The sequence below is a fragment of the Petaurus breviceps genome, unplaced genomic scaffold (assembly GCF_028583685.1).
Source record: "Petaurus breviceps papuanus isolate PSGF00001 unplaced genomic scaffold, PetGlider_PUasm1.0 37, whole genome shotgun sequence".
Taxonomy (NCBI): Eukaryota; Metazoa; Chordata; class Mammalia; order Diprotodontia; family Petauridae; genus Petaurus; species Petaurus breviceps.
Window position 1 is genome coordinate 40153688 of NW_027186296.1, and position 22013 is coordinate 40175700.

The following is a 22013-nucleotide window of genomic DNA, read 5'->3' on the forward strand; positions in this document are numbered from 1 at the left end:
GCCAAATAAGTCAAGAAGGATGAGGGTTTAGGAAAGAATGTCAGTCTTGGCAGTTAAGAAATTGTTAACAACTTTGGAGAAACAGTTTTATTTGAGTGTTGAGGTTGGAAACCATACTGTAAGGAGTTAAGACAGTGAGAAGAAAAGACAACGAAGCAGAGGCATCTGTTATAGATTGCTTTCTCAAGGTGTATAGCTGCAAAAGAGAGAATAGAAATTGTAGGATAGCTAGCAGGAATCAGTGGATCAAGTGAGTGTTTTTTTACTATAAGGAAGCCATTATTAAGTTTGCAGCCAGTAGACAGTGAAAGATTGAAGATAAGTGATACAGTTGGAATGATAGATGGGGTGATCTGCTAATAAAGATGGATGTGATATGATTGCTTGTGCAGGTAGAGAGGTTTCTTTGGCAAGGACAGTCTTTTTCATGTGAGACATCAGTGAAGGTAGAAAGGGGACAGAAGGCATTTGGGAGATGTGATTTTAGGAGGAGAGGAAAGAGGGATTTTTCAACAAATGGCTTCAGTTTATTCATTGAAATATAAGGCAAAATTCTCACCTGAAAGGGGAGGGAGGGTATATATAGGAAGCTCAATGACGAATGAAAAGATTTGGAAAAGCTGTTGTGGTGATTGGGGTAGTGAGTAAATTAGGAGAGGTATAAAAGGATTGCCTTGCTTCAGTGAGGGTCTTGTTAAGATTATGTAACATATTTGTGGTAGATCTGATCACAGTACAATTTTGCAGTTTTCTACAGATTCATTCAGAAACATTTGAGTAGGAGCAGAGGCAGCGGATGGTAGAAGTAATCAAGAACTGAGATGGCAGGGCAAAATGTGTGTGTGTTTTTTAAGTATGGGATTAAAAAAAAGAGGATAGTGTAGAGTTGGTATGGTTCACCAAAGGTTCAAGATGGGGAAAGGAAGAGAGTATAGCTAGTGCTGAGGTGATAGCCTGGGGAAGAACTAAGGGGTTAAGAAATTGGAGGTCTCTGAGAAAAGACCTTTGAATTTAACAATTGAGAGATTATTGATAGCTTTTTAGAAAGTAGTCTTAATAGAGGATTGGGGTAGAAACAAAATTGCAAGCGGTTGAAGAGTGGGGAGGAAAGGAAGTAGAGACAAGACAACTTTTTCTAGGAGTTATTCTGTGACAGGTAAAAGTATAATATAATACCTTGAGCAAATGGTAAGACCAAGATAGCAAAGATGGGAAGACCCTGGCATTTTTTGTAGGGAGGAGTGAGGAGATGGAGATTAAAGGCTAGAGAGGGAGGTTGATCAGAGGGACAAACTTCTGGAAGAAATTGGAGGTAGTGGGATCAAGAGGTATCATTTCTTCATCAGAAATGAACAAGTAAAGGGAAAATGAAGGATGGTATTACATTAATGTTTTGAAGAAGAGAATAGAGACTTTTTGAAGGATAGTCTTTTTTTATTACTTAACTAGTCGAGAAGGTTCTTTTCTAGCAACCAGTGGAGAGAAAAGATTAAAACTGGTGCTGTGGGGGTATGATAATTACTCAAGGAAGAATAAAATTGATAGCTATCCAATGGAAATTTGATTAAATTTGTAGTGAACCTAGTTGGCACAGTTTTGTGACTTCATTCAATGGTGTTCTATGCATGAGTGAGATCAGAAAAGGCAAATAGTGAGAGTTCCGTAGCATTGGGTTTTTGTAAAGCATAAAGTGGCAGTAGGACGAGGAAGCAAGGGATTCAGGAATAGGGGGAAATGTATAATTGGACTAATGAATTACAGAGTGGGAAAGGAGGAAATTGATGCCAAAGCAGATCAATCCAGTCAGAGTAGTGGATCTAGGTCTAGGTATCTAAGTCTCATTGAAGATGAAATTTAAGTATAGAAGAAGTAAATCTGAGGTAGAGAAGGGATAGGTACTTTTGGTCAGAGAAAGGAATTTAGATTCTAAATCCTGAAGCCATAATAGATTGGGATTTTAGTGGGCTGGGATCCTAGGAGAAGGTGGGCTTGGGGGATTTGAGTTCTTTGCAAAACACTCCCACAACACCAACCAGTGCTCTTGTGAACCAGAACTTTGTAGAAAAGATCTAAGGCTGTTTGAGTTAACTTTGTCCCCAAGTGGGAGAGCAGTACCCAGCTGGGGGCCTTTTGTGCTAGACGGATGTAAAAACAGCTTTAGAACTTTGGTGGAGAGCTCTTAAGACCTAGAGAACTTCCTTTCTGGCTACTTTTAATCTCAATGCCAGTGGTTTTTATTTGCTTTGATCTTTTTGGACTACTTTTTAGAACCTCAGGAATTGATTTTATCTGGTAGTTATTGGTTATGTTTTTATTAAAGAAATTGTTTTTTTCACCCCTTAGGTCCGAGTCACTCCATTGCAATATGAGTTGCCACTTTGGTGATGATGAGGTCAAGGATATCAACATCCCTCAGTGTGCCTCAGTTGAAGTGAGAGTGTATGTCAAAGGAGTTAAAGAGATTGATGAAGAGATATAAAATGAGGAAAATAAAACACCTTTTTCAGAAGGTTGTTATGAAGTTCAGAAGAGATAATAAATGTATACTTTTTTGCAAACGTAAAAGGACTTTATGAATTTCAGGTGTTATTCCACTAGAATATAAGCTTCTATAGAAAAGAAAGTTTAAATTCCATACACAAGTTATTGATAGCAGAATTTTTGTGGTAACAAAAAACTAGAAAAAATGTGGGTGCCCCTTTTTTTTTTGGAAATAAAAGTCAATCAGTAAAGGTTTATTAAGCACCTACTATGTGCTAGGTACTGTGTTAAGTGCTGGGAATGCAAAGAAAGGTAAAAGAGTTTCTGCTCTCATAGAACTTACAGGCTAATGAGGAAGACAGTGTGTTTAAAAGCAAGCTATATGGAGAGTAGATTAGAAATGGTCAACAAAGAGAAGGCACGAACATTAAGGGAGATCAGGAAAGGGTTGCTGTACAAGGTAGAATTTTAGCTGGGTCTTGAAAATAGCCAAGGAGCCCAAGAAGCAGAGATGAGGAAGGAGAGCATTGCAGAACAACCATTGAAAATGCTTGACATTGGGAGAAGTGTCTCATGTGAGGAATAACATTCGGTTTACAAGTATCACATGATAGAAGAATGAGTAGTGGGGAGATTGGCATAAGAAGACTAGAAAGGTATGGTGAGAGGGGTAGTTATGAAAGGCTTTGTGAAATAGAGGGTTTATGTTTGATCCTGGATGTAATAGAGAACCTCTGGAGTTTGTTGTGAATTTGTGTAGTGCTTAAAGCTTGCAAAGCACTTTGCAAATATTATCTCTTTGTCCTCACAGCAACCCTAGGAAGTAGGTGCAGTTATAATCTCCTTTTTATAGATAAGGAAATTGGGGCATACAGATTAAGTGACTTATCCACAGTCATACAGTGTATGAGTCCAGATTTGGACTCAGGTTTCCCAACTCTTAAGTCCAGTGCCCTATTTATCGCACTACCTAGCTGCTAAACAAATTGGGGCATTAGGGTTAGGGGCACGTAGGTGGTGCAGTGCATGAAATGCCAGGCCTGGAATGAGGAAGATTCAACTTCCTGAGTTCAAATCCAGCCTCAGACCCTTATTAGCTCTGTGACCCTGGGCAAGTTGCTTTACTCTGATTGCCTCAGTTTCTTCATCTGTTGGATGAGCTGGAGAAGGAAATGGCAAACCATTCCATTATCTTTGCCAGGAAAACCCCCAATGGGGTCTTAGAGAGTTGGACACGACTGAAAAATGACTAAATAACCAAAGGGTTAAGGGAGATGAGTAAAGAAAAATTAGGTAACTCAATTATATAAAATTTTAAAATTCAGGAACAAAATGAATGCAACTAGAATAATGAGAGAATCTGCCCAATGAGGAACAAATTCTGCACATGTATCTTCCCCAAAAAATATTATAACTGAGTTATATATGAAAATATGAAACTGAGTAATTCCCTAATAATTGGTCAAAGCATATGAATAGTTTTTAAAAGCACTGTTAGCATATAACAACCATATTTTTAAAGCCTCAAATCACTAACAATAAGAGAAATGCAAACTAAAACACATCTAATATTTTATATTACATTAGCAAAAATGATTAAAATGGGAATAGTGGTGGAAGGGCAGTGAAAGACCTGTGAATCACTTCTGCTGCTCCATAAAACAACTTGAAATTTTTCAAGAAACTGTTTGCCCCAGGAATCCTAATAGTGAGCATATACTTCAAGGAGGTCAAAAACTAAAAGATATCATATATGCTAAAATATTAATAGCAACCCTTTTATGATAACAGAAAACTGTTAAGAAAGTTGGTTGCTGTAAAACCATATGTATATATATATATATATGTATATATCACAAGGTTGTAATGAGTGTCAGATAATATATGTAAAGTACTTTGCATGCCTTCAAGTCCCATGTAAATGGCTCTGGGTCTTGTTCTCTAGCCACTCTGGCACACTACCAACTACAGTACATAAATGGTTTTTTTGTGTGTGTTTTATTTTGTTTCATTTTACCTATTATAATACAGAAATGTTAGCTTTTTTTTTTTACTTGGTTATTTGACGTTTTACATTTTTCTGTCTTATTGTAATTTTTGAAGATGACAGATTTTGGCCAAAGATGGTATACTATTAGTAATGATTGTGAAGATATATTTTGCATGATTCATGAGCCAGTGTTCTTTCTTGAAAATGGATGCTAATAAATGGCATCTAATAAAAATTTTTAAACAGTCATGTCTTCTAAGGCATAGGTTGACCATGTCACTTTTCTGCTTCAAAAACAAAGCCCTTCAGTAGCTCACTGTGTGTCCTAAGATAAAAAACAAATATCTTGGCTTTCTGTTTAAGTTCTAGTTTACCTTTTCAACCTTACTCCATATTGTTTTCCTGTCACAGTCTATTCCAGACAAATTAGACTATTTACCTTTTGCCAAATATAACATTCCATCTTTTGTCTCCATGTATTTGTTGTTATTGTTTTTAAAGTTTTAAATATTTTATTTTTTCCCCAATTACACGTAAAAACAATTAACATTCATTTTTAAAAAAAAATTTTGAGTTTCATATTCTATCTCTCTTTTCCTTTCTTTTCCCCTCCCTGAGATGACAAGTAATCTGTTATAGGTTATGCATGTGCAAATGTGCAGTCATTTAAAGCATTTCCATATTAGTCTTTTTTTTTGCAAGAATGCTCAGAAAGAAAGAAAAAGAAAGGAAAAAAGAAAGAGAAAAAATAGTATGCTTCAGTCTCTGTTCAGATGATATCTGGAGGCAGATAGCATTTTCTTTTTTTTTAACGTTAATATTTATAGTTTTTGTTACTGTCATATAAGTTTTCTTATTTATTCATTCGTTCGTCTATCAGTCAGTCTGTCTGTCTGTCTATCTCTCTATCTATCAGCTTTTAGTTTACAACATTCAGTTCCGCAATCCCTTGAGTTCCAGATTTTCTACTCCTCCCTCTCTTTCCCCCTTCCCTATAGTGGCATGCAGTCCAGTATAGGTTCTGTAAATACCTTTACGTTAAACATTAGTCAGTTTGTAAAGAAAAATTATAACCAGTGGAATGAACGAGAAAGAAGGAATGAAACAAAACAAAAAAGAGAGCAAGTAGTTTCCTTCAATCTGCATTCAGACTCTGTAATTCTTTCTCTGCATGTGGACAGCCCTTTTCGTTATGAATCTTTTAGAGTAGTCTTATAACATTGCTTTGCTGAGAGAAGCCCAGTCTATCAAAGTTAGTCGTCACAGTTGTTACAGATACTATGTGTCTATAATTGTGTACAAAGTTCTCCTGGTTTTGTTCTCCTCACTCAGCATCAGTTTATATAAGTCTCTTAAGGTTATAATGAAGTTCATCTGCTCTTCATTTTTTATAGCACCAGTAGTGTTCCACTTACATTCATATACCACAACTTGTTTGGGCATCCCCTTGATTTCCAATTCTTTGCCACCACAAAAAGAGCTGCTATAGTTTGAAGCAAATTACTTGCTCTCTCTATTGTTTTATTTTGTTCCTTCTTTCTCATTTTCACTCCATTGGTTATAATTCCTCTATACAACTTAACTAATCTTTAATATGAAGGTATTTGTAGAACCTATATCTGATTACATGCTGCCAGGGTGGGGGTGGGGGGTGGGGAGGAAAGGAAGGTACATAAGAAGAGGGGGAAGGGGAGAAAATTTGGAGCTCAAGGGATTTTGGAACCGAATGTTGTAAACTAAAAGTAAATAAATAAATTTAAAAAATTTTTAAAAGCTGCTATAAATATTTTTGTACATAAAGGGTCCTCTTCCCACTTGTATGATCTCTTCGGGATACAGCCCTAGAATGGGAATAGTTCCAGATTGCTCTCCAGATTGGTTGGATCAGTTCACAGTTCCACCAGCAATGCATTAGTGTTCCAATTTTTCCACATCCTCTCCAGTATTTATCATTTTCCTGTTTTGTTATCTTAGACAATCTGACTGGTGAGATGTGGCACCTCAGAGTTGTTTTGATTTACATTTCTGATCAGTAGTGATTTAGAGAATTTTCTCATATGCTTATAGATATCTTTAATTTCTTCCTCTGAAAACTGCCTATTCATATCCTTTGACCATTTATCAATTGGGGAATGACTTGTATTCTTATAGATTTGACTCAGTTCTTTGTATATTTAAGAAATGAGACCTTTATCAGAGACAGTGGTTGTAAAAATTCTTTCCCAATTTTCCACTTCCCTCTTAATCTTGGTTACATTGGCTTTGTTTGTACAGAAACTTTTCAATTTAATGTAGTCAGAATTATCCATTTTGCATTTCATAATGCTCTCTAACTCTTATTTGGTCATAAATTTTTCTCGATAAATTTTGCTCTCCCAGATTGCTTACAGTATCAACCTATATCTAGATTGTGTACCTGTTTAGACTTTATTTTGGTAAACAGTGTAAGATATAGGTCTATGCCTGGTTTCTGCCATACTATTTTCCTGTTTTCCAAGCAGTTTTTGTCAAATACTAAGGTCTTGTCCCAGAAGCTGGAGTCTTTGTGTTTATCAAACAGTAGATTACTATAGTCATTGATTGCTGTGTCTCATGTACCAATCTATTCCACTGATCCACTACTCTATTCCTCAGCTAGTACCAAGTAATTTTGATGACTGATGCTTTATTATACAGTTTAAAATCTGATATGGCCAGGCCACCTTCCCTAGCATTTCTTTTAATTAGTTCCTTTGATATTCTTTACCTTTTGTTCTTCCACATGAATTTTGTTACTATTTTTTCTAGCTCTATAAAATAATTTTTGGTAGATTGATTGGTATGGCACTAAATGGGTAAATTAATTTAGGTTAAATTGTCATTTTTATTATATTAGCTCGACCTAGCCACAAGCAACTAATGTTTTCCAGTTATTTAGATCTGACTTTGTGTGAAAAGTGTTTTGTAATTGTGTTCATATAGTTCCTGGGTTTGTTTTGGCAGGTAGATTCCCAAATATTGTATAATGTCTATAGTAACTTTAAATGGAATTTCTCTTTCTCTTTCTTGCTGTTGGGTTTCCTTAGAAATATATAGGAATGCCAAGGATTTATGTGGGTTCATTTTATATAAATAAATATTTGCTAAAATTACTTATTATCTCAAGTAGTTTTTTACTTGATTCTCTAGGATTCCCTAAGTATATCATCCTATCATATGCAAAGAGTGATAATTTAGTCTTTTTTTTTGAGGCAGATAGCATTTTTCATCATGAATACTTTGAGATTTTCTTATATTATTGTATTTCTGAGAGTAGCTAAGTTATTCACAGTTCTTCATCTTACACTATTGCTGTTACTTTGTACAGTTTTCTCCTGATTATGATCACTTCACTTTGTTACAAGTTCCAGTTTTTTTCTGAAATCATCCTGTTTGTCGTTTGTTATAGCACAATAATATTCTGTTGCAATCATATACCACAATTTGTTCAGCCATTCTCTCTAGTTGATAGGCATCCATCCCTTCAACTTCCAATTCTTAGCCGCCACAAAAGAGCTGCTATAAATATTTTTTGTAGAGATAGATTCTTTTTTCCTTTTCTTCTGTGCATTTGTACAAGCTGTCATCCCCCCTCTCTCTCCTTAACTCTTCCTCAGAATCCTCCAAAGTCACTTCCTTCATAAAACCTCAAATTCTACCTTCATAAAGACTTCTTGATTTCTTTATAACTTTTATTACTTTCTTTCTCCAGTATCTTTTTATTTACTTGGTAATTTACATGCAGTCCAGTATTAGATAGTAATCTCCTAATTTGGAGTTAGGCAAATAGAGTGACTAAAGTGCCTAGGACCTTTATACCCTAAGGAAATCATTGACAAAAAAAAAAGACTTCCATATACACTGTAGAATCAAGTGGTACTTGATGAAATAGAAAAGAATGGGAAATAAGGTAGTTCATCATTAATTGAGGACTGGTAAAACAAATTTTGGTATGGTAATGTCATAGAGTATTACTCTGTTGTAAGAAGTGACAAATAGAGAAGCGTGGAAAGATGTGAACTAAAGTAAACAGCCAGAAAAACTCCATACACAATGACTAATAACGTAAATGGAAAGAATGGCTATGAAATGATCAGAACTGAATGTTTCAAAATTATAAACAAAAAACAGCCTCAGAGCCCCCAAGTGTGGAACACTGCATACAAGATAAATTTTTTTCAAAGTTTTCTTGATTTTTTTTCCTCTTCTCCTTTAAAAAAAATTTTGTGATAAAGAATGGGTTTCTGGGATCAGTGGGTGCAAAGGGATACAAGGAGAATTCTAAGTGATTAAAAAATTTTACTAAATTTTTTTTTCAAAAATGAAAAAATGTATACTTTTTGAGTGGAGGAACTATCTTAAGCACCATTGGTGCTTAGCACATTACTTTCTTGCTTTTGTAGACATTTAATGTTTCACGAAATGAATTGTTTTGTTTTTATTTCTTTTTCTTTCCCTCCTCTGGTAAGTTGAAGGTGACTAATCATCATTCTTATTAAAGGAAGGAGAAAAAACTTTTCAGCTTTATGCCCTTTCACTTTCCATTACCTATCTAGGGATTCAGGGGAAGAGAACAGTGTATAGATGAACAATTGATTAATTCTGTCCTGAAAAAGGAGGAAACTGAAAGCCCATCAGTAGGGTCAGTGTTCTCCATATAATTTTCTCCTGCCTAGTCACATGTTTCATAGGTGACCCACATAAGGTAAGACAATTACAAATATGACGTTATTAATATTGGCAATAAATAATTGACAAGTTATTTTGTATTTTCATTTCTCTACATTTTTATTTTGCTTTGTATTGTATCTTATTACTCAAAATGAAACTAAAAGGATCTGGGATGGAGTGTGTTTCAGTATGTTCTTTCTCTGAAGAGTCTTGAATAAAGTAGCCTTGAGAAATGTTTTTCTCATCTTTACCTTCATTTTCTTTCCTGTTATTAAGGAATGAGAGCAGTAATTGGGTTCTTTTCCATATAAAAGCAAAATTTGCCTTGAGCATTACATTGTCAGTTTAGATTTTCAACAGGATGTGTGTTCCACAGGCTTGTGATTTTGGAAAGTGGCCAAGCTCCTATTTGAAATATAATTAGCATCTGGCAAAAAATATGTACTTGAGGGACTACTTCTGCCATTTGAGCTTCATTTTACTGGTCTCTTCATTATATTGTACCCTGTGTGTATTTTTTAGATGTCTTGCAGCAGAGGTACTCTGTCATGTATGTCTTCTCTGTGACTATAACCTTTCTGAGCTCTCATATGCCTATTAGCTATGAACTAAATGTGTGTATTTTTTTTTTCTATTCAAATCTGTTCTGGAAAAGTACTTTGATAGTTCAGTTGCCTCAACATTCCATGGCCATCTGTGCAAAACTATTGGCTACACAACATAACAGCCAGGTCCCATAATCTATTTTGAGCAATTTTAGATCCCAGATGTAGACCCCAGTTTTTAACCATGGATACCTTAAAGATTTCTGCTCTTTGCTTTTTTCCTCTCTCTCACTGAGACCAGGCTTAATGTTTTCTACTAAAAGAAATAAATTATTGTTCCTTTGTATGAATAATGGAAGTACATTGTTGGTTATGAAATTCTGTTTTCTGAATTTATTGTCCCAAGAAAATAATTTTTAAAAAACCTCAAGACTTTTTACTCCAAGAAGAAAAAAAATCTTAATGAACAACAGTATTAGAGCAAAAAGCTAGAAACAAATTGTGCGCAATGATAGAATGTTAAAAAAAAGTTTTTGTCATTTGCATATCCTGTAGTATTACTGTGTCTTTAGAAATATTGGCTAGGAAAGAAAAACATGGAAAGACTTATATGGACTGATATGCTGTAAAAAACCAAAAGAACAATAAACACAATGATTACAACAATATAAATGAAAACAACATCATAGGCAACAAAAAATTCAGGGCAGTTTTATATCTGGGATCTTTAGAGATCTCAATTGGGAGTATTTAAAAAAATATTTTAAATATTTCTGCAGCCTAGACTCTTAACAGCTTTTTCTACTAGTGACTTAAACATTAGAAAAGAAGACCAGAAGGCATTTTGGATCATGGATAGGAATTTAGTGTCTTTGATTGAAAAGTTTGTTTTCTTAGGATCTTATTCCACAATGATGGCAATAACGTTGAATGATGTTTTTATTTAAATATCTGGAAAATGCTTTTATATGGTATAGTTCATCTTTTATTTACATATGTAGAAGAAAGTATATTTGAAATCAATTTTCCATCATATTAAATTGAAAAATGTTTATATGAGTGAAGTCAATACAAATAGGATAAGAGAAGCTGCTGGAGAAAATTTTATCTATCAGATATCTTTGAAAAGGATCTGATATCCAAGACACATATATATGAAACTAACAAATATGACCAAAACCCATTCACTAATGGATAAATTGTCAGAGAGTGCAAACTAACAGTTCTTAAAAAAAGAACTGCAAACAACAATCATGTGAAAGAGTAATAATATTAAGACAAAAGTAAATCAAAACAACTCTGAAGCTAAAAAGTTTACCTGCAGCAAATTGGCAAAGATGACGAAAAATAGGAATAATCAGTGTTAGAAGGGTAGAGAAGTAAGGCATTATTAATATAGGTTTGAATTTATATGGAGTTATGATTTCATCTAATCGTTCTGGAAAGCAGATGGGAATTTGACCACAAAAGTGACGTAAGTGTTCATATCCTTTGGCCCAGAGATCCATTACTAGGTACATATCCCAAAGAAATTAAAGATAGAAAGATATATCTAAATGCTAGATATATTGAAATATTTCTAGCATCATTTTTTTATAGTAGCAAAAAGCTAGCAACAAAGTAAATAAAAATCTGTTGGGGAATTACTAAAGTTGTGGTACATCACTGTAATGGAGTATTTTTCTGCTATAAGAATCAGTGAATATGATAAAGACAGAAGCAAGGGAAGATTTCTATGACCTATGCAGGGTGAATAAAGGTAGAACCAGGAAAACAAAATATGTGAGGACTACATCAGTGTAAGTGGAAAGATACACCCCCAAACAATGATAACAACAAAAACTAGACACTCCAAGCCTAGACTGAAAAAAAAAATTCAGTCAAATATCACCGCCAGAAAAGTTGGGAGAACTATGAATGAAAAGCTGTGTGATATCAAACTTAGTTGATGTTTAGTTTTGCTGAGTAACCTTTTCCTTTACTCTTTGTTATAAGGAACATTACTGTGGAGTAGGGGTCAGAGGCATGTGCATGTATATAGCACATATAATAGTTTTGGGGTTGGTTTTTTTGTAAATATTATTTTATTTTTTTCACTTACATGTAAAGATAGTTTTCAGTGTTCATTTTTTTATAGGATTTTGAGTTCCAAATATTTTTCTCTCTCCCTCTTCCCAAGATAGCAAGCAATCTGATGCAGGTTATACACGTGCAGTCATGTAAACATATTTCCACGTTAGTCATGTTGTGAAAGAAGAAACAGAACAAAAGGGAAAAACCACAAAAAAAACAAAACAAAACAAAAAGTGAAAATAGTGTGCTTTGATCTGCATTCAGACTCTATAGTTCTTTCTCTGCAGGTGGATATTATTTTCTATTATGAGTCTTTTGGAATTGTCTTAGATTGTTGTATTGCTGAGAACAGCTAAGTCTAACAAAGTCAATCTCTGTACAGTGTTGCTATTACTATGTACAATGTTCTCCTGGTTCTGTTCACTTTATTCAGCATCAGTTCATGCAAGTCTTCCTGGGTTTTTCTGAAAGCCTCCTGCTCATCATTTCTTATAGCACAATAGTATTCCATTACATTCATGTACCACAACTTGTTCAGCCATTCTCCAATTGATGGGCATTCCCTCAGTTTCTTTGCCACCACAAAAAAGAGCTGCTATAATTTTTTTTTCATATGTAGGTCCTTTCCCCTCTTTGAGATACAGACCTAGTGGTGGTATTGCTAAATCAAAGGTCATGCACAGTTTTATCCCTTTGGGCATAGTTCCAAATTACTCCCCAGAATGGTTGGATCAGTTTACAATTCCACCACAGTGCATTAGTGTCCCAATTTTCATGCAATTTCTTTCTTTTTTTTTTTGGAGGGCAATTGGGGGTAAGTGACTTGCACAAGGTCACACAGCTATTTTTTGTGTTAAGTGTCTGAGGCCAGACTTGAACCCAGGTCCTCCTGACTCCAGGGCCGGTGCTCTATTCACTGAGCCACCTAGCCACCCCCATGCATTTTCTCCAAAATTTATGGTTTTCCTGTTTTGTTACGTTTCCCAATCTGATAGGTGTGATGTAGTACCTCAGAATTGTTTTAATTTGAATTTCTCTGATCAGTAGTAATGTAGAGCATTTTTTCAAATAGCCATAGATGGCTTTAACTTCTTCATCTGAAAGTTAGTTGCCTGTTCATATCCTTTGGTCATTTATCATTTTGGGAAATGACTTGTATTCTTATAAATTTGACTCAGTTCTCTATATATTTGAGAAAGGAGGCTTTTATCAGAGACAGTTGCTGTAAAGATTGTTTCTTAGCTTTCTACTTCTAATCTTGGTTGCACTGGTTTTGTTTATGCAGTATCTTTTAAATTTAATGTAATCAAAATTATCCATTTTGCATTTCATAAATGTTCTCTGTCTCTTGTTTGGTCATAAATTCTTATATTCTCCATAGATCTGATAGGTAAACTATTTCTTGCACTCCTAATTTGCTTATGGTATCACCCTTTATGTCTAAATCATGAACCCATTTAGACCTTATTTTGGTATACTGTGTGAAACATTGATCTATGCCTAGTTTCTGCCATACTTTTTACCAGTTTTCCCAGCAGTTTTTGTCAGATAGTGAGCTCATACCCCAGAAGCTGGAGTTTATCAAACAGTATTCATTTTTACTGTGTCTTGTGTACCTAATCTATTCCACTGATCCACCACTGTATTTCTTAGCTAGTACCAAATAGTTTTGACGATTGATGTTTTATAATACAGTTTTAGATCTGGTACTGCTAGGAGAGGCACATATATTTTAAAATTAAACTAAAAACAACAACAAAAGAATGAAACTTAAAAAACACCATAATATAATTCCTTGCTTTGTTTTATTTTGAAATATTATGATAGGAAAATATTTTATTTCTGCTTAAATTTGACCATAAATTTTCTTCTTGGGTTGCAGGAACCAATAAAATCACGTGCCCCACAGCTTCATTTAGAGTACAGGTTTTACAAACAGCTCGGCAATGCAGGTAAGTCAGACTTTTCTCTTTATAGAATATCTCTTAGCAGGAAGATATTGTATCAACTATCCTTCATTTTATACCTGTATTCACCCGGTGTCCACTTGTTGCCTTGCAGATAAACTCAAAAGATGATTGAGTTTTGTCTTCTGAAATTATCATTTAGTTGTTGGATGGATCTTCCTTGATATAATGGTGCTCCCTTGATACTGACCTATGTGTGTTTCTGGATGCTGGAACAGTGATTTTAAAATCTTTTCATACTTAGAAATGACAAGTAGATGCTGAATTGCAGTTCATTGTATTCACTCTTTCCAGAAAGGATAGTGATTTTAAAGGTTTTTCAGAACACTCGATACTTTTTCACTTTGTTGTTCTAATTTACTTGCAACTATTTCCACTTGATTATCTTTGAGGATTAGTTTATCATTTCAGGGGAAGAAACATAAACTTTTAAACTGGAATCCTTCATTTATTTAAATGTTTGTACGTTTCCCTGACTCATATTTTTTTATTAAAATTAAAAGAATCCTGACCCCTTGAAAACTAAGCCTGATGACCATTACCTTCTTCAAATCTATTTTCATGCTTTGAATTGTAAAATTTTTGACTGAAGGGGATTTCAGCTATGCAGATGTCATTAGTGCTATATGTTTCCCCTGGGAATGTTGAATCCTTCCAATCCTGCCTTGGTATCTAAAAGAAATTTTGTGTTTTTTCTTGTAACAGCATTGTGTAAATGACTGAAACATATAAAATTCAAGTGCTGATTGAGTATCTCAGAAATACCCTGTTTCAAAAAAGAAAATCAGTTAAAAAAAATCAGACTAGCAGAAGAGATTCATAGCTTCAAATATTGTTTTTCTATACTTCTCTATGTAGAAAAATATTTATTTTGGTTATGTTTGCCTAGTTCATAGTCAGCTATACCTCAATCCTCTATCTCTCTTCACTGTCTCTTGATGACTTCATCAGCTTTCCTGCATTTTATTATCATCTCTATCACCTCTTTCCTGAGCTGTAGTATGGTATTACCATCTGCCTCTAGGACATTTTGAACTGGATGTTTTAAAGACTTTTCAAACTTGGTATATCCATAACAAAATTAATATCTTTGCCTTAAAACCTAACCTTCTTAACTTTAAAAAAATTTTTGATTTCATTAGTCTAGGGAGTTTCTAGTGAGGAATTTCTTCTACCAGTGCATATTGCTAATTTCCCTATTCTTTTGAATCATTGTCCTTCCAGTAAGCCAAGTTCACAACCTTCATATATTTGTATTACAATGATTTGAGTACTCCTGAGATTGTATTTTATTTATTATGACAATTCTCTGTTAATTCTCTTTGTTATCATGATGAAAATTTATGTTGCAATGAGGCCTACTTTCCCTTCTCCCTTATGGCTCTGTTTACTTCTTAACTTTCAAACTTTTCCTCCTAGGAACAAAAATCCTTTTTTGTTTTAAAACAGAATTAAAAGAAATAATTTGACTCCTTATTTTACCTAATCCCACATATCCAGTAGGTCAATTCTGCCTCCACAAAAAATCCTGCTCTAATTAAATGTTCCCTACCTTCTCTAAGGCTCAGATTAATTTAGTAGTCTCCTAATGGGTTTCCCTCTTCCAAGTTTCTCCTGTGTCTGGTCTTTGCTCCACAAAGTGAGTCAAAATGATATTCCTAAGCAGAGGGTCTCCTCAATAAGTTCAAGTGGCTTTCTGTTCTGTTAGAATCAAATACCAGTTCTTCAGGACCGGATTCTAACCTGCTTTTCCAGTTGTAATGTAGCATGTCTTTGGCACTCTGTGGTATAGCCAAAGTGGCCTTGTTGCTCTTCCTCACACTCCGCAGGCCTAGAATACTCACCCACTGCCCTCCCACACCAGTTCCCCCCACACACCTCTGCCTCTTAGAAGCTCTAGTTTCCTTTAAAGCTCAGCTCCAACTGTACCATTTACAAGTCTTTCCTGTCTCTCCCCCATTCCTCGTCCTTTTCAGCTGCTCACTCTTTTCCTCAAATTATCCTTTATTTGCTTAGTCTATATATTGTATATATTAATGGATGGGTTTTCTCTCCTGCTGCAGTGTTAGTACCTTGAGGACAAGTACTGTTTCATTTTATTTTTGTGTTCTTAGCACTTCTCAGAAATGCTTAGTACATAGACTTTTGTGGGGACCTTAAAGTGTCAGTGAGTCCACCACCTTCATTTTACAGCGGAACTGAGTCCCGAGAGGTGAAGTAATTTGGCAAAGATCACATAGGAAGTAAATGTTAGAGGTGGAATTCAAGCCCAGACTGATTTCAGAGCCAGTGCTTTTGCCATTGAATATTTATTCATTAATTGATACCATAAGCTCATCATGTTCTTTTAAGGCTAAGCTTATGTGTCTTTTTGATTCTGCTTTCTGCCATCCCTTTTTAATGTTGATCTTCTTTGTTACCTTATATTTGTTTGTATTTGAACATATTGTATCTCTCAATAGAAAGTATTCTTGAGGGCAGGTACTTTTTTTTATCTTTATATATAACCTATGCCCATCACAGTGCTTTGCACATAAGTACTGAATGTATATATTTCTCTCTCACAACTTATTGGTCATGATAATTATAGATGCAGGAGCCCCAAATTAAGGATAAGCAAGGAAGTTGTTGAAATGAATAGTATTTTGTATCCCAGTATAATTCCTAGCATTTTGCCTGAACTGTCATGGTAGGCTCTCTGTCAGTATTGGCTGTGTGATTGATTATATATCCTTGAGTGCAGAGTGCCTTCAGGCCTGCTGGTTGAGAGTACCTAAATAAGCATTGCCCTAGACACTTAGTCTCAAATACACATTTTAAGTCCTACCTTCCCCAGAGGTTTCTAAAAATACTTTGTTGTACATTTTGAAACATGCTTGCTAGGTTTCTCCTGCTATATCTGAACTTCTTGGTGATAATAACTATGCTGAACTCAGCTAACAAAGCCAAACTGACTCTGTAGAACTCAGAGTATAAAATATGCTGAGTTAAGTCTGCTGTGGAAAGTTAGGCTTGTTTGGTGGGTTTAACCTCTGAACTCTTCCCATGTCTCAGAGCAAAAGCCAAGTCACTTAAAATTGATAACTTCTATTCACAATGGAGAAGGAATCTCACAATGTATTCTGTATGGCAAACAAGAGCTTAATTACCTATGGTGTACTAATTTTGTGATACTACGTGGATCATGAGATGGAACTGATAAATAGCAATTTGGGAAGAATTGGAGTGCTAGGCATTAGTGTTGTTCAAAAGATGGGGGAGGGCCCTGGGATTATCATTGGGCCACTTAAGTGACAACATTTAGAGCCAGTAAATCTTTCTCAGCTATATATTGCAAGCAAGAAGTTGGGCTCATTTCTGTCATGGTCATACTTCGTTGCTCTGATACATCTTTTGTCTCTTTGATACAGATACTCCATCCAGTGGTGCCTTCTTATCTGTGTGACTATAGCCCATATCCTTCTGTAAATAATACACACATGTCCATTAAATGCTCAGGAAGAGGTTAGGCAGTGTCTTTTTCTAGATTGTATGTCATTGTATGATTACCATTGAAACATACAGGCTACTTATTATCCATCATTCTTGCTAAATGACTGGCTTTGATCTCCTTTTCTAGGAGTGCATCTTTTTTGATGTCATTCTCTATCACATTTCCTACATAGTTCTTCATTTTTAATATACTTCAATGTATACTTACCAGTTATGTGTCTCTTCATTGCTTTTTGGGTAATTTTCAACTTTAATTCTAAAGAGAATGTGGTATTCTAAAAATTCATAGACATAGCATCACTGGAGGAATTTTTAAAAATACTTCTTATTGCTCTTTTGGTTATACGTCTCCTAAATTTATTCCACATCCCTCCTAGAGAGACGTCCCATGTGACAAAAAAAAATTTTAAAAGAAAGGACAAAGAAAAAACCCCAGCAAAACTATTCAATACATACCAAAAAATCTGAAAATATATACAGTGTCCCACCCTATGGGCTTCCCACCTCTGCAAGGGAGTGACTTCTTATTTCTATTCTTTGGGACCATGCTTATTCTTTGTAATTTTGCAGTGTTTGTTTTGATCGTGTTGCAGTTTTTGTTCTTTCCCTTTATATTCTTGAAGTCATTTTGTATTTTATTTTCTTGGCTCTGCTTAGTTGACTGTACATAAATTTATGTGCGTCTTTCCATGATTCTCTAGTCACTATATTCACCTGAAGGATATTTATGTTAAAACTATTTACTTTTTTGAAGAGGGGTACTCTGGGTATGAAACACAACATGTAACCTCAGACTTTTCCAGTATATTGGTTAGTTTTACTGAGCTTTCTTTCCTGTTTTGCATTCTTCATTATAAGGCATGGGAGGGGAATATAGTAGAACAACTATAGGTGATATAAAAATAAAAGATATCAAATCTATTTTTAGATATGCCATTATTTTCCAAAGAGATGCTTAAAGTTATAAGAGCATTATACAATTTTCCTTTTCCTGTTCATTTCCAGGGTTGGTTCATTGTTCTTCCAACTATATTTCATAGCCTGGAGAGTAGACCTGCTTCATCTGCTTGTTAAGCCAACCTCTTGAGTTATTTATGGATTTTATTTAGTAGACTTTGCATAGTGCTCCAGGCGTGCAATCACCATAGTGTTACATTGAAACAACTGGAGAACCTCGCCTTAATTTAAGAGACTCTCATTGTCCACGATAGTGGTAAACACCTTTGGCAGGCATGTTTATCCCTGTTTTATGCTTTATGTGATATCATTAGTTAGAGGTTGAAACAGTATTGTCCCTGTTATATCTTTCAAGGGATCTGATATGATTTTTAACCTACACTTGGAAGATGCCTTGTTGGAGGTTGAAGATACCTTTAAGGAGATTTTTTTTTTTTGTTTTACTGAATTAGGTGATTTTTAAAAACAGTCAACCAACAATAAACATTGTGAGATCTTATATTTTCTAAGCCTTTTATCCAGTTTTTGTGACTACAAGGTGTGGTCTGCTGTAGACTACCACTGTTTGTGAAAACCTGTCTGTTCCCATCTCATACTTTCATGAAGTATATCCTTCATATGTGTATGTTATTTTTGTAAAGGTTTTATATAGATGCATAAGTATGCATATGAGATGGTAGTCATTGATATTTTCTCCATCGTTTTAAAAAGATAATAATATAGTTGAAGGGAATATAAATATATATATATGTCTATATATGAGGGTATACGGGCATATGAATACATGTGTGAATGTGTGTATATATGCTTACAGGTATACATAGAGGGCACAGGACCAATTTAATAGGAAGGGATGATACTTAAAAGGGGAAATTAAGAGATGAGAGAGGAATATAATGAGAGGAGATGGAGAGAGACAGAATGGGGTAAACTATCTCATAAAGAAAAGGCAAGGGAAAAGGGTTATGATGGAGGGGAAGAATAGAAAGGCAAAAGGGAATGGGTCAACCTTATTCTCACTGAATTTGGCTCGGGTAGGGAATGAAATACATACTAAATAGGGTATCTCACCCTACAGGTGTAGCAGCAAGCACCCCGGGTCCCTAGGGTGGCTGCTCACACAGGTTCTTAGATCTGCTTTGTTAAAGGAAAGCAACTCAAAATGGGTTAACAAGCTTACTTTAATCAGTCAGACATATATCATTTACCTTGTTCAGGGGAAAGGTCAGCACCCCCAACTTCAAAGTACACAGACAGAATTATCAAGACAGAAACAGATCAATTAGACAGATTTCCAAACTGTCCAACCATTACATCCATACCCAGTCAACATCTGGGTTTCCATATCTGGGTTTTTCAAAGGGGGGGGGGGGTCTGCACAACCGCTTCCCAGAATACAGATCAAATCACAGAACACTTCTCAAAGTGAGCCCCCAAAACAAAGCCTCACATCAGGGCTTATATAGCCTTCTCCTGGCTCAGAGAATGTAACAACCTTCTGGACCCACTGGCCAATCAAGAAGTATCTGCTGAAAAACAAGCCTCCCACCCCAGGCTCCAGGTGCACTTTAGCCTAGGGGCAGGGAAGATCTTTAAATTTGCATTTCCATTACAACTGGAGAGTAGGGGGAAGGGGATGAGAGGGGGGATGATGGAAGGGAGGGCAGGTGGTGGGGGGAAGTTGGAAGCACTCACTTTTGAAAAGGGACAGGATCAAAGTAGAGAATAGAACAAGTGGATGGTGGGATAGGAGGGAGGGAAATATAGTCAGTCTTTTACAATATATCTACTATGTTAATGTTTTGCATTAGCTGCACATGTATAATCCATACTGAACTGCTTATGTTCCCAGTAAGGGTGGGTGACAAGGGAGGAAGGGAATGAATCTGGAATTCAAAGTTTTAAAATCAAATGTTAAAAATTATATATACATATATACTATTATTAATACTATCTTACATGTAATTGGGAGAGAAGATATACAGGCACTGGGGCATAGAGATCCACCATGCCCAACTGGAAAAGTCTAAGGGGGTATGGGAGAAGATAATGGGAGAGAGCAGATTGGAGGAGAGGATATCCTGTGGGACTGCTATTCTGGGGTGGTGGGTAGGGGAAAATCGGGGAGAAAATTTGTAACTCAAAATCTGGCAGAAATGAATGATGTAAATCAGAAGTTAGTAAAGCATTTGAAAAATAAAAAAAAAAGATAATAGTGATTCCTTCCCCAAATGTTTGCCATCTTCCCTTCAGATAACATCACAATCTCTCAAAGCCCTCAGAATTCTATCACCTCCAGTGCAAACCTCCTCTGTATATATTTTATCTAGCCCAGCTTTTTTCCTATCTTGTTTTCCTCAGTTGCGTTTCTAGGTCTTCATGTACCACATCATAGGCTCTAATCTTAAGAGCCCAAAGTGGTTCGATTTTCATTGATCCAGTAGAACTGGTCTAGTCCAGCTGTTTTTCCACTTTTGTCTTCTTTAGTGGCAGTTCTTATTTATGTAACACATCAGGGACTATGGTTTTAGAGTAGAGCTAATAGAACTAATGAAAAAATGAATTTGTTATAGGAATCTTGAGAAATCTTTTCCATTTTTCTACTCTTTTCTTCTACTTTCATTCTTAAAATGCTCTTGAGTGATCTGACTTTGAATCTCTTGCCAAGCTTTCCATAAACTTTTTATTCACTCTGTTAACTTACTGTTTTAAGAATCAGTGCTGGGGCAGCTAGGTGGCTCAGTAAATAGAGCATAGGCCCTGGAGTCAGGAGGACCTGAATTCAAATATGGCGTCAGACACTTAACACTTACTAACTGTGTGACCTTGAGCAATTCAACCCCAGTTGCCCTGCCTTTCCCCCTCCAAAAAAAAGAAAAAAAAAAAGGAAGCAGTGCTACTCATTGTATTCCCTTCTCCTTATTCATAAGATTTTACAAGTAAGTTTTCATATTATAAACCACTTTTGCCCTTGAATATCATATCTGCTTGTATGTCAAGGATATCACATGTTTGTTGGTTAGAGTGGTTTCCAGGCTCTTGAGTCTCTTCATTGTTCTAACTGACTTACCTCAGTTAAACTCTTAGGAAATATTGAAAATCTGTGTTGATAGCTCATTTGTCCCTTCTCCATTTTTTAGCACCATCGGCTTGTCAGGTGGGAGATATCATCTTTCCTGATTAATAATGTCAGTTGCATCAGATTTTTTTATTTGCATTTCACTAATTTAATATTGATTTTTATTTTTTAACAAAATATTGGTTTGATTCGTGTGTGTGAATTTACATGCTTATATTTGTATTTTGATTGTGTGTTTGTGTGCACACGCATACACATACATATTGTTGATTCAGAAATGGCTAGTATGTCAGTATCCAGGAATTTCCAGTCTTTTTCATTTGTGATCAGTTTTATTTCCTGTTTTGATTATCCCGTGTTTACCATGCACAATGCTTCTTTACTCTTCTTTGAAGAATTATTGATGCTGGTCATACATGATGCTTTTGTATAATCCACAAACCCTTAGTCTCCATTTTTTCTTGAAAAATGACTTGAAACAGACTTTTTTTTCTTCCCTTAATAGTATTTTATTTTTCCAATTACACATAAAGATCATTTTCAACATTTTTTTTATAAGATTTTGTGTTCCAAATGCTTTCTCCCTTCCTCCTTTTGCCTTCTCCAAGACAGCAAGCAATCAGATATGGGCTATACATATACAGTCATATTAAACATATGTCCACATTAGTCATGTTGTGAAAGAAGAACCAGAACAAAAGGGAAAAAACATGAGAAAGGGGAAAAAAAGAGAGAGCAAA

At 35.3% G+C, this 22013-nt stretch overlaps 2 protein-coding genes across 4 annotated transcripts in view; one reads left to right on the plus strand and one right to left on the minus strand.

Moving 5' to 3' along the window:
* TRIP4 (thyroid hormone receptor interactor 4) overlaps positions 1-22013 on the minus strand; it is a 374079-nt gene that overhangs the window by 272336 nt on the left and 79730 nt on the right. The window lies entirely within an intron of this gene.
* CSNK1G1 (casein kinase 1 gamma 1) overlaps positions 1-22013 on the plus strand; it is a 292028-nt gene that overhangs the window by 188585 nt on the left and 81430 nt on the right. For all 3 annotated transcript variants that reach the window (XM_069098331.1, XM_069098330.1, XM_069098332.1), the window contains one exon: positions 13661-13730. In XM_069098331.1, the coding sequence (XP_068954432.1) occupies positions 13661-13730 (70 nt within the window). The remainder of the gene's footprint in view (positions 1-13660; positions 13731-22013) is intronic.